The sequence below is a fragment of the Chrysochloris asiatica genome, unplaced genomic scaffold, assembly GCF_000296735.1.
Source record: "Chrysochloris asiatica unplaced genomic scaffold, ChrAsi1.0 scaffold00005, whole genome shotgun sequence".
Taxonomy (NCBI): domain Eukaryota; kingdom Metazoa; phylum Chordata; class Mammalia; order Afrosoricida; family Chrysochloridae; genus Chrysochloris; species Chrysochloris asiatica.
The window spans coordinates 11686170-11697409 of record NW_006408523.1 but is presented as its reverse complement, the minus strand read 5'-3'; the positions used below and the strand labels follow the sequence as shown (position 1 = coordinate 11697409).

Genomic DNA, 11240 nt, shown 5'->3' with positions numbered 1-11240 from the left:
GCCTCACTTTCTTGAAAGATTTCAATTTTTGTTCCATCAATTCCTGGTGCCTTGTTCTTTGCCAATTCCTTCAATGCACCTTGGACTTCTTCCTTCAGGATCATTGGCTCTTGATCATATTCGACCTCTTGAAATGGCTGAACATTAACCATTTCCTTTTGGTATAGTGAGTCTGTGTATTCCTTCCATCTTCTTTTGAGGCTTTCTGCATCATTCAATAATTTTCCCAGAGAATCTTTCAATAACAAAAGTCGAGGCTTGAATTTTTTCTTAAGTTCCCCCAGGTTGAGAAATGCTGAACATGTTCTTCCTTTTTGGTTTTATGATTCCAGATCTTTGTACATTTTGTTATAATATTTGGCGTTATCTTCTCAAGCTGACCTTTGAAATTTTCTTTTCGGCTCTTGGACCTCCTCATTTCTTCCATTTGCTTTGGCATCTCTATGCTGGAGAACAAGTTTCAGAGTCTCTTCTGACATCCATTTTGACCTTTTCTTTCTTATCTTCTTAATGACTTTTTACTTCATGTATGATGTTCTTGATGTCATCCCAAAACTCCTCTGGTCTGTGGTCTTTAGTGTTTAATGTATCAAATCTGTTTTCCAGATGATCTCTAAATTCAGATGGGATATATTCAAGGTCATATTTAGGCATATGAGTAACTGATGGTCTGTTCCACAGTCGTCTACCCTTGGCCTTGTTTTGACTGATGATATGGAGCTTTTCCATCGTCTCTTTCTGCAAATGTAGTCAATTTGATTTCTATGTATTCCATCTAGTGAGGTACATGTGTATAGTCATCTCTTATGCTATCTAAAGAAGGTATTTTAAATGAGCAAATCATTGGTCTTTCAGAATTCTATCATGCATTCTCCGGCATCATTTCTATCACCAAGGCCATATTTTCCAACTACTGAGCCTTCCTTTGCTCCCAACTTTTGCATTCCAATCACCAGTAATGATCAATACATCTTGACTGCATGTTTGATCAATTTCAGATTGAAGAAGATCATGTGTATGTACTAAAACTATTATCTGTTCTACTCTCTCAGTCTCTTGACTGGTGCATTTAATCTTACATTCCGTGTAATTATCTATAGGTATGAATTGATTGCTGTCATTTTGCTGTGTTGCTAATTTCTTTGTTCCACATAGACTTATTCACTGAGTTCTTTTTGTTTTTTGGGTTTTCTTGTTAATTTCTTCATTGCTGTTGTTTTAATGTTTACTAACTCTTTCTGATTTTCCTTTTTTATTTTTATGTGAAAGTTTTATTAATTTTTTTTGAAGTTGCCCTGTAATTTGTTCATTTTCCCTGTCTAAGATAGTATGTTTTATCTTAATCTACCTGACTTCCTCACCATTTGGAAGTTCTATATTTACACTATTTCCTCTTTGTGCTTTGTGGTTGACTTAATTCTAAATTGATATCTCTGATTCCCTATTTTCAGTCTTGTGGGTTGATTTACTTTGGATACTTCTATATCTGGATTGGAAGTCCTGGTGTGGCATTGTTGGTTAATGTGTTGCACTGCAAAGTCCGCTTGGACCACAAGGCCAGCAGTTCAAGTTCACTAGCTGCTCCTCAGAAACCCTGTACAGGGTCGCTATGGGTTGGAACCTGACTCGACAGTACTTAACAACATCTGGATTGAGTTCTGGGTGGTATTGCCATGTATGTTCATGTCAGGTTGTTATCTGCTATTGTTGGATTTCAGTTCAAAGAACACCCTTCAGCATTTTTGTAAAGTTGGTCTGGTTGTTACAAATTCCTTTAATTTCTGTTTATCTGAAAATGCCCTTATGTTACTGTTGTATTTGAGGGGCAGCTGTGCTGGCATATGACTCTTGGTTGACAATTTTTTTCTTTCAGAGTTTTGTGTATATCATTCTATTGCCTTCTTGCCTGCATGGTTTCTGCTGAGAAATCAGCGCTTAGTCTTATTGATTCTCCTTTGTAGGTAACTTTTCATTTTTTGTGAATGGCTTTCTGGATTCTGTCCTTGTCTTTAGTTTCAGAAAGATTGATTATGACATGTCTTGGTGATTTTCTATTGGTGTCTATCCTGTCTTGGGTTTGTTCAGCTTCTTGAATAATTATGTTTTCATCTTTCATAATGTTAGGGAAGTTCTCTTCCAGCAACTCTTTGGCAATTTTTTTCTGAGCTTTTTATCATATCTTATTGTTCTAGAATGCCCATCACCAATAAATTTGCATTTATTTCATCTGTTTGTTCCTCTAGTGTTTTTCTAAATTCTTGTAAAGCTTTTGTGTGTTCTCCTTGCTTTCCTTGATCTTTCTGTCAGTCAATTGAAGGTACCCAAATATTATTCCTTTGAATTCCTTCTCAGATAGTTCCATTGCCTTTTCTACCTCTGAAATGCTTTTGTAACTCTGCACCTTAATAATTTGTTTCAGCCACTCTCTCTTGTTTCTTCTTCGTTCAACTTAAAATCTTCTGTTGTCTCTGAGACATTGTGGTATCATTGTATCTGTATTTAATTGATGATTGTATGTTGGTGTGTTCTTAGGCTCTCACCAACTCTCTCCTGGTGGGTGTGATAAGCAAACGGAAATGTGTGAAACTTTCTGTTTACCAGTCACGCAGTTCACTCAAGGTGGGTGTGACTAGTGTTGGCTGGTATTTATCATGGATTAGGTAGTATATGAACTGGTATTGGTTCTTGTCCAGTGGGTGGAGTTGTAGAGCTTGTGACTGAGTTGTTGGGCAGGGTTGCTCTGTCCCTTCAGGTGAGTCATGAGGAGGAAATAAACAAAACAGAACAAACAAACAACAGTAAAAACAATATAATAAAGGAGAAGAAAGAAACAAAATGGGCAGCAACAAGAAAAAAATAATATAATAACTAAAAAGAGAAAGGGACAGTAAAGAAGCTATAGAAAATAAAAATAAAAGTAAGAGTAAAACCACTAAAAACCAGAGGAAAGAAAATAGAACTATACTAGAGAGTAGTAAAGAAAACAAGGGAAAAAGAAGAGGATGGAAATGAGAAACAGAATAAAGGAAGAAAAAAAACAGTGTTAGGATAAAAATCAAGGGAAGCAAAAGAGGAAGACAGATGAGAAAGAATACACACACAAACAATAAAACAACAATAATAAAAATAACAACAACAACAAATGGTGCAATTGTTGTACCCAAAGAGGAGACAACTCTGGGGGGCTCTTGAGGGCCAAGGAGTTCACGAGGAATGGGGAAGATGCATGTGACCGCTAGCTTCCCAGCCCTAGATGGAATTTCTATAGGTCTAAGTGTTATCTATGTTCAGGGCGCCCAATCTGGAAATAGAACGTGAAGGCTCTTCAGGTTACTAGTTTCAGCATCCGTCAGATCCAGAGGGCAGCTGGGGGCTGGGGTGGGGGCTGTTTATGAAGGTTCCTGCTAGTCTAATTCTGGCACGGAGGATCTGTGGCTTCTGTAGATCTGGAGCAGAGACCACCTCAATCCAGGCACCAAGGCGGCACAGCAGGCCCCTACCTGCCTCATATGGCTCAAGCCTTGCCGCTTAGAACTTCTGGAGATCGGGATCCACACTTGTGGTTAGATGGTGGGGTAGCTGACCTCACCTCTGTTATCCAGGGGAATGTGGGGACAAGAAGGAATCCCACCTTTTCAGTTGCCCATGCAAATCTGTGCCATCAGGCCACCATCTGTCTGTCTCTCCAAAGCCCTCACAGATATTCAAGAAGGCTGCACCCTATCTGGCCTGCGGTCTTTTCACCTTTCCCCTCCCCTGCTCAGCTTCTCCTCCCAGTAGGTATTCAGTCCACTTCTCTTAACCTCTCCTCTGAAGTTCAAGGTTCCACGACTGTCCTCTGTATCTATTTCACTTGGTCTGCCATCTTTGTTTTAGAGGGTCTATGTAGTGTGTCTGCCTGGGCCTCCATCTTGCCCAAGCCATGGTATGTTCAATAGTATATGTGCATGTGAAAGTTGGACAATGAATAAGGAAGACCATAGAAGAATTGATGCATTTGAATTATGGTTTTGGGAAAGAATATTAAAAGCACCATGGACTGCCAGAAGAATGAACAAATTTGTGTTGGAAAAAGTACAACCAGAATGCTCCTTTGAAGCCAGGGTGGCAAGATTTTGTCACTCATACTTTGGACATAATTTAGGAAGGACCAGTTCCTGGAGAAGGACATCATGCTTGGTAAAGTGGAGGGTCATGAAAAAGAGGAAGACCCCCCAAGGAGACTGATTAGCATGGCATCAGCAGCAATGGGTTCAAGCATAACAGCAATTGTGAGGATGGTGAAGGACAGTTTTGTTCTGTTGTACAAAGGGTCGCCATGAATTGGAACCCACTCGACGACACCTAACAACAGCAACTTTATGTACTCATCATTCTACATGTATTAATTATTCAGTTCTCACAACTCTACATGTGATAGGTACTATGCTTCTGCCCTCTTATAGATGAAGAAATGGAAGTACAGAATGTACCACAGCATATCTAATATTTAAACCTAGGTAGCCCATTCTCTCTTGAGGATTATCTTCCAACATTCAGAATGCTAAGGAGCCTCCCAGTTACCATAGTAAAGGCATTCCTAGTCTATGAGAAATGAGGCAGAGGTCTTTTTCAGACAGAAAGTTAGGAGAAAAAGCGGGTCATGCAGAGTTAGAAAATTAGGACAATGTAATAAGTTTTCTCTAAGGATGAATTGATTTCATTTTAAAACATATCCTTTAGATCACTCATGATTAATGGCAGGGACCCTAGAGCCTGATACTCTGGATTCAAGTCCAAGTTCAACACCTACTAGTTGTGTGACCTTCAACAAGTCAATTAATCTGTCTGTGCCTCAGTTTCTTCAGTGGCAAAAGAGGATAATAGTAACCACTATATTAGGGTTGTTTTGAATATTAAATGTGTACATGTATGAATCGCTTAGAACAGAGTCTGGCAAACTGTACACACTGTCAAATAGCTACCATTATTATTCTAAGGCGGCAAATGTTTGTTGAAGGCTTTGCATCAAGAATGAGCAGATCAAAGTTTTGCTGTTTTAGTATTTTTGCATGTCCATAAAAAGCTGGCAATTCAAAATTGACCTTCTACTATGTATTTTGCTCTGTTTTACTTACCTCTGATATCCACCAGTCCAAGAACAGCTGATTTAGAATCAACTGATGGACCCCAAGTGGCGGACTTTTCTTTATAACTGAGTTATTCTCTTCAAATGCTCCAGCCTCCTGAAATTCTTGTTGAATGCTTAAAAGAGTATCTGGTAATAATATGCACTATATGAGGGTTAGCCATTTATTAGAATTTTTTTTTATCATGATGCTTTATTGTCTTACTGGATTAAAGCTGGAAGTAGAATGGCTTGGTCGAATGGTGTTCATACTAAAATTGTGATGTTGTTGTTGTTGTTAAGTGCCATTGAGTTTGTTCCAATTCATAGCGACCCGGTATAGGGTTTCTGGTGACCTTGCTGTTCAAGCCAACCTTGCAGTGCAGTGCATTAACCCACACCAGGACTCCATAGTTATTACTAACTGTCCACCAGAAAGGTGGTGCATGGGGGGGGTCCACTTCCAGACATTCCGCCACTTTCTTGGACATCAGAGCAGTAAAACTGGGACAATTCTAAGATGAAGAGATACAGGGGTTTCCTGCTGACCTCATGCCCTCCTGAGCTCAGAGTAGTTGTGTCTGAAAAAATGATACTCCCAACAGGGGGGTAGAGACAGGAAGTGAGACATGGAGGCTTAGAGCCCTCCCCCTCTCACAAATATCCCAGGAGATCTCATTCAAAGCCCAAGATTTCATGGACCATAGCTGTACATGGCTTTAGTGGCCTTCTCGAAAGCAACCACTTTCTGCTAGACAAAAAAAGCTGCACTTATTTTGGTTTCAAACTCAGGGTGCGTCTCTGGGCTGGGGCTAAGTCTCGATCTCTTGGGCAAAAGACAAAGAGGATAGAACATCCTGGAGATGTCATGATCCTCCTTCTGTCTTCACATTTCAAGGACAAGTAGAACAAGAGGAAGGGATGCGCTTCACCTCCCTGTCGTGTTCATTAGAAGGCCTGTACAGGTCATGCCCTAGTCATGAAGATGGAATCAGTAGTAGATCACGTGCTGTGTGGGCCATGCTCAGTTATTTCTCTCCTCCCAGCTCTCCATCCATGAGACGGATGACCCCAGTGACAAACGCTTCCTCCTGGTGATGAAAGGGGCCCCGGAGAGGATCCTCGAGAAGTGCAGCAGCATCCTGATCAATGGCCAAGAGCAGCCCCTAGACAAGAGCATGGCCGAGGCCTTCCACACGGCCTACATGGAGCTCGGGGGCCTGGGCGAGCGTGTTCTGGGTGAGCTCCTTGGAGGAGAACTCTTATCCGTCACCTGATAGATGCCAGGTCCTGAGTCTGGGTTGGGATCCAGGAAGAGGCAGGCATCGTTGAGTAATGTCTGATTTAGTAAAGCATCCACATGAATAATACTAAGAAGAATACAATGAACATGATGGTAAACATGCAACAAAATGTAAATGACAGTAGAGAGAAAGGTGGGGTCACTTCCAATAAGTTCAAATCAGGGAAGATTTTTTTGAAAGTTCCATTTGAAAGGTTTGGGCTTTGAATGAACATTTCTAGGGACGTTTGGAAATGTAGTCAAAGAACATGGAGCAATTTGAACCAGAGTACAAAGGTAATTGGATAAGGAAGGGAAAACAAGCGTTGCTGGACCAGCCTACTGGTGTTGAGTGTTGTAGGGGACATGGCATAGCACAGCTACAGGGAAAAGACAAGAGAGCTAGACTGAATGGATGGGTAAGGATTGGGATTTCAGTCTGCAGTTAGTGCACAGCTGTTGATGGCTTTGCATCAGGAGGGACTGATCAAACTTTTAGTGTGATTTTAGGGGTAATAGTTACCAGTAGTAAAATGGATTAACAGGAAGAGGAAATTCAGGAGTCTAAGTAGGAGGTGGCTGTCCTCATCCAGGTGAAAAAAAGATTGGAATTTGTTCCAAGGCAAGATGAATGTGAAGGAGGGGTGAAGATGCATTATGGATTGGTAAAACATAGCTAATTAGAAGAGAACAGTACATTTAAAATAACAAATGTTTATGTGATTAGAGTCAAAAGTAATGCCAATAACTGAGAGAGAGAATATTGGAATGTGCCTTAGAACGCCCACCTCTTCACAGAGGCCCCTATTCATAGTTATTTAATGGACAACATGTTCCATTATAAGAATCCTGAGCTGATGAAAGGATACCTGCACAGAACAACAGAGGGATAAATTTAAGGTATTGGAAATTAATGGCTGATGATAAGGGTCATTAAGCATTAAAGTTCTTGCCAACAGAGATGTTGGAATCTGTGGAATGTGTGTTTCTAAAGGTTGCTTCATAAAATCTATACATGAAATGATAATGTTTTGTTGTTAAGTGTTGTTGAGTCAGTTCCAACTCATAATGACCCTGTAGGGTTTCCAAGGAGTGGTTGGTGGGTTTGAACCGTCAGCCTTGCAGTTAGCAGTCCAGTGCTTATCATACAGCATTACACCAGGACACAAGACTGGGTAATCTCTGTTCAACACAAAATTGACTAGAGTGGTTCACAGAGTCTCACGTTTGACGCCTCAAAATCTGTACTTTTTTGAAATTTGTAAAGAAGTGATCCATGCTGAGAATAAATTTAACATAAAAGACAATGAGAAGATCACCAGATCTTAGAAGTCCCACCAGACACAGAAATCCCTTCGACTTCAATTTGTGAGAGACTGACACCTTCAGAGAAATACTGGCCCTAAACTATTCTTGGACTTCTGGGTTAATGCGCTATACTGCAAAGTCAGTTTGAACCACAAGGTTGATCGTTCAAGCTCACCAGTCGCTCCTTGGGAATCCTATTGAGGGTCACTATGTGTTGGAACTGACTCGAAAGCACTTAATAACAACAAACCCTATTCTTAATAACCTTTCCCTTAAGCTTATTTTGATTCAAGACTGAACTTTCCCTGATGCCCTAAGCTCTTTCCCAATTATGTGCAGTAACATAGACATCTTTCTCTGCCTAAAAAGGCCTTCTTAGCCCTCAATCCTCCCTTCTTTCCCTGAAAAACATCTACTTTCTCAAGATCTAGTTTAAATGCTACCTCCTTGGTAAAACCTTTCCTGACTCCCCAGGTAGCTGTAGGGTAGCTGTATTCTGTAGCATTAACCACGTTTTATTAAGCGTCATCTCTTCATCTCTCTGTCCATGACCCTGGGATAGCTTCACGACTAAAGCTTTGGTCTTCATAACCCTGGAATATCATATAGAGCCTAAAGGGCCCACAGTAAATGATTTCCAGATTTACAAGTTTATTCTGAAACCATGCATTAAAGAATTGAAGGAACTAAACAATTTTGGTGTATTGGGCTGCTAACCGCAAGGTCAGCAGTTCGAAACCACCAGCTGCTCCGCGGTAGAAAGATGAGGCGTTCTGTTCCCGTAAAGATTTACAGCCTCAGAAACCCTGTGTAGGATCACTATGAGTCAGAACGGACTCCACGGTACTTAACAACAACAACATCTTTTAAATGGACTTCTGGTGTGATGCTGTAGGATCAGCACTGGACTGCAAACCACCAGGTCGGCAGTTCAAACCCACCAGCTGCTCCTCAGAAACCCTATACAGGGTCGTTACGAGTTAGAACTGACTCAACAGCACTTAACAACACCTTATTACAAATATAACTCCATTACCATAATGGTAAAATTTTAAAGGACTGTGAGTGTATCAAAATGACCTTCCTTTGCTTTTGCCATGTCTTGTCCTAGTTTCATTAGCTCCCGAATTCATGCCCATTCCAGGTTTCTGTCATCGCTTTCTGCCAGCAGATGAGTTTCCAGAAACCTATTCATTTGACATAGACACCGTGAACTTTCCCACTTCCAACCTCTGCTTTGTGGGGCTCTTGTCGATGATCGATCCTCCTCGGTCCACTGTGCCTGATGCTGTTAGCAAATGCCGGAGTGCTGGGATCAAGGTGGGAGTTATTTTCCAGAGTCAAAAAGTCGCCCAAACATGTTGTATCTCTGTCTAAGAACTTACTTGTGTCATAGAAGATTGTCAGTATTTAGGTCTCTTTATGTACATATCGTAATTCCCTTCTTTTATGTCTACTTTCACTTATTAGTTAGGATTTTGGTAACTGTCCCACAAAAGCAAATTGAAGGTGTCTGTGTTAAGTAGCCCACAACAGTAATTGCAGTAAAGAGAAAGCTATCTCCTATGCCATAGACAATTAATTGAGTTCAGTCACTATGTTAATATCAAAACTCTTGGAGAAATGTCAACCTGCTGCAAAGAGATATCTGTCAGTCCTTTTATAAATAATGTGATAGGAAAGCGGAAGTGTTTATTCCTATGCCAGAGGAGGAAATGTAAGACGCTCATGAGTAAGGGTTGATCCAATGAGATCAGTGTGTCCTAAAGAGACGTTGTGTTTTAAATCAAGAACTGCCCACAAGGGCAAACTACAATAATCACTATGTTCTTCCAGGTCATGATGCTGTCGTTGTTAAGTGCCGCCAAGTCAGTTCCAACCCATAGCGACCCTGTATAGGGTTTCTGAGGAGCTTGAACCGCCGACCTTGCAGTTCAAACGACTTTGCAGTCTGGCACATTAACCCACAGTGCCACACCAGGACTCCAAGGATATATGAAACATAACTGTGCCTACTGTCGCTGCCCTATTCCTCATTGTCCATATTTCTTTCTCATTGTGCTCTAGGTCATTATGGTGACAGGCGACCATCCCATCACAGCCAAAGCTATTGCCAGGAGTGTAGGTATCATTTCAGCCAACAGCGAGACAGTGGAAGACATTGCAAAACGCCTCAACATTGCTGTGGAGCATGTTAACAAATGGTAAGCACAGAACCAGCAGAGCAGAAACTTGAGTTCTTACGCATGGGGTCCTGATATATAAATATATAAATATATATATGTTGTTGTTAAGTGCTGTCAAGTCGGTTCCGATCCATAACGACCCTGGGTTTCCGAGGATGTAAATCTTTACAGGAGTAGACAGCCTCATCTTTCTCCCGCGGAGTGGCTGGTAGTTTTAAACCGCTGACCTTAAGGTTCGCAGCCGGATTCATAACCACTACGCTACCAGAGCTCCATATATATATATATATCTTTATTATAAATCTTTATATATAAATATAAACAGCTGTATTTGGAACAAATCACCTCACCTTTTGGCAAAACACCTTCTCAGAGTGACACTAGACAGAGTTGATCTGTAATTCACATATCCATTCATTGGCTCAAAACTTTACTAAGCACCTAATACATACCAGTTACTGTGTTAACATTCATGAGTTTTAGCTCCTATATCTAAATTTCAAAATCCAATGAAGTAGATCTGAAACCTTGTGCCCAATGCAGAGTGAGAAAAGCAGAAACCATGAGTTGAACAATTACTTACCAAGTGACAGCTATTTACTGGGCACTGTCCTAAACACTGGAATAGTAGCAAATAAGCAGACACCAACCCTACCCTTAGGGAGCTTTCAGTCTAGCCAGGGAGATAGGAAAAAACAACAGATGATGCATGATCAGTATAATGAAGGAGACGTGCCGGGCACAGTGGAGCCGGAAGTGGAAGGAGACTAATCTAGACTGAGATGGTCACAGGGGGCTTCCAGGATATGTTGTTGTTAAGTGCCATCAAGTCAGTTCCCACTCATAAAGATCCTTTGTAGGGTTTCCAAGGCTGTACATCTTTACAAGAACAGAAAGCCTCATTAAACTGCCAATCTTGGGGTTCAAACTCCAGTGTTTATCCTACAGAGGAACGATGCTCCCCTTCCAGGATTTGGTGGTGGTTGTTATGTGCTGGGGAGTCAGTTCCGACTCATAGAGACCCTGTGTAGGGTTTCCCAGGGCGTAAATCTTCTCGGGAAGAGAAAGCCTCATCTATCTCCCTCAGAGCAGCTAATAGAGTTAAACTGCTGACTTAGCAGTTAGTTAACAGCCCAACTCATAACCCACTATGCTACCAGAGCTCCCTTCTAGGATGAAGTGCTGATAATTCAAAGACTCCAAATCCTCAAGTTAAGAATAAATATTGTTGGCTTTGTTATACTTTCATGTTTGGGAGTAGGTGGAAACCAATGATCTTCTAGTTTATCCAAGCATTTGTGGTCATTAGAAAGGCAGAGATGTAAATATATTAAATTATTATATGATCATAATAATA

General features: G+C 40.9%; 1 protein-coding gene across 1 annotated transcript in view; it reads left to right on the top strand.

Annotated features, from left to right (window-relative positions):
- The window catches only part of LOC102811549 (potassium-transporting ATPase alpha chain 2-like), a 41884-nt gene that overhangs the window by 18628 nt on the left and 12016 nt on the right, over positions 1–11240 (top strand). The window contains exons 11-13 of the mRNA XM_006831973.1: positions 6154–6346; positions 8842–9017; positions 9765–9901. Coding sequence (XP_006832036.1) covers positions 6154–6346; positions 8842–9017; positions 9765–9901 — 506 coding nt within the window. The remainder of the gene's footprint in view (positions 1–6153; positions 6347–8841; positions 9018–9764; positions 9902–11240) is intronic.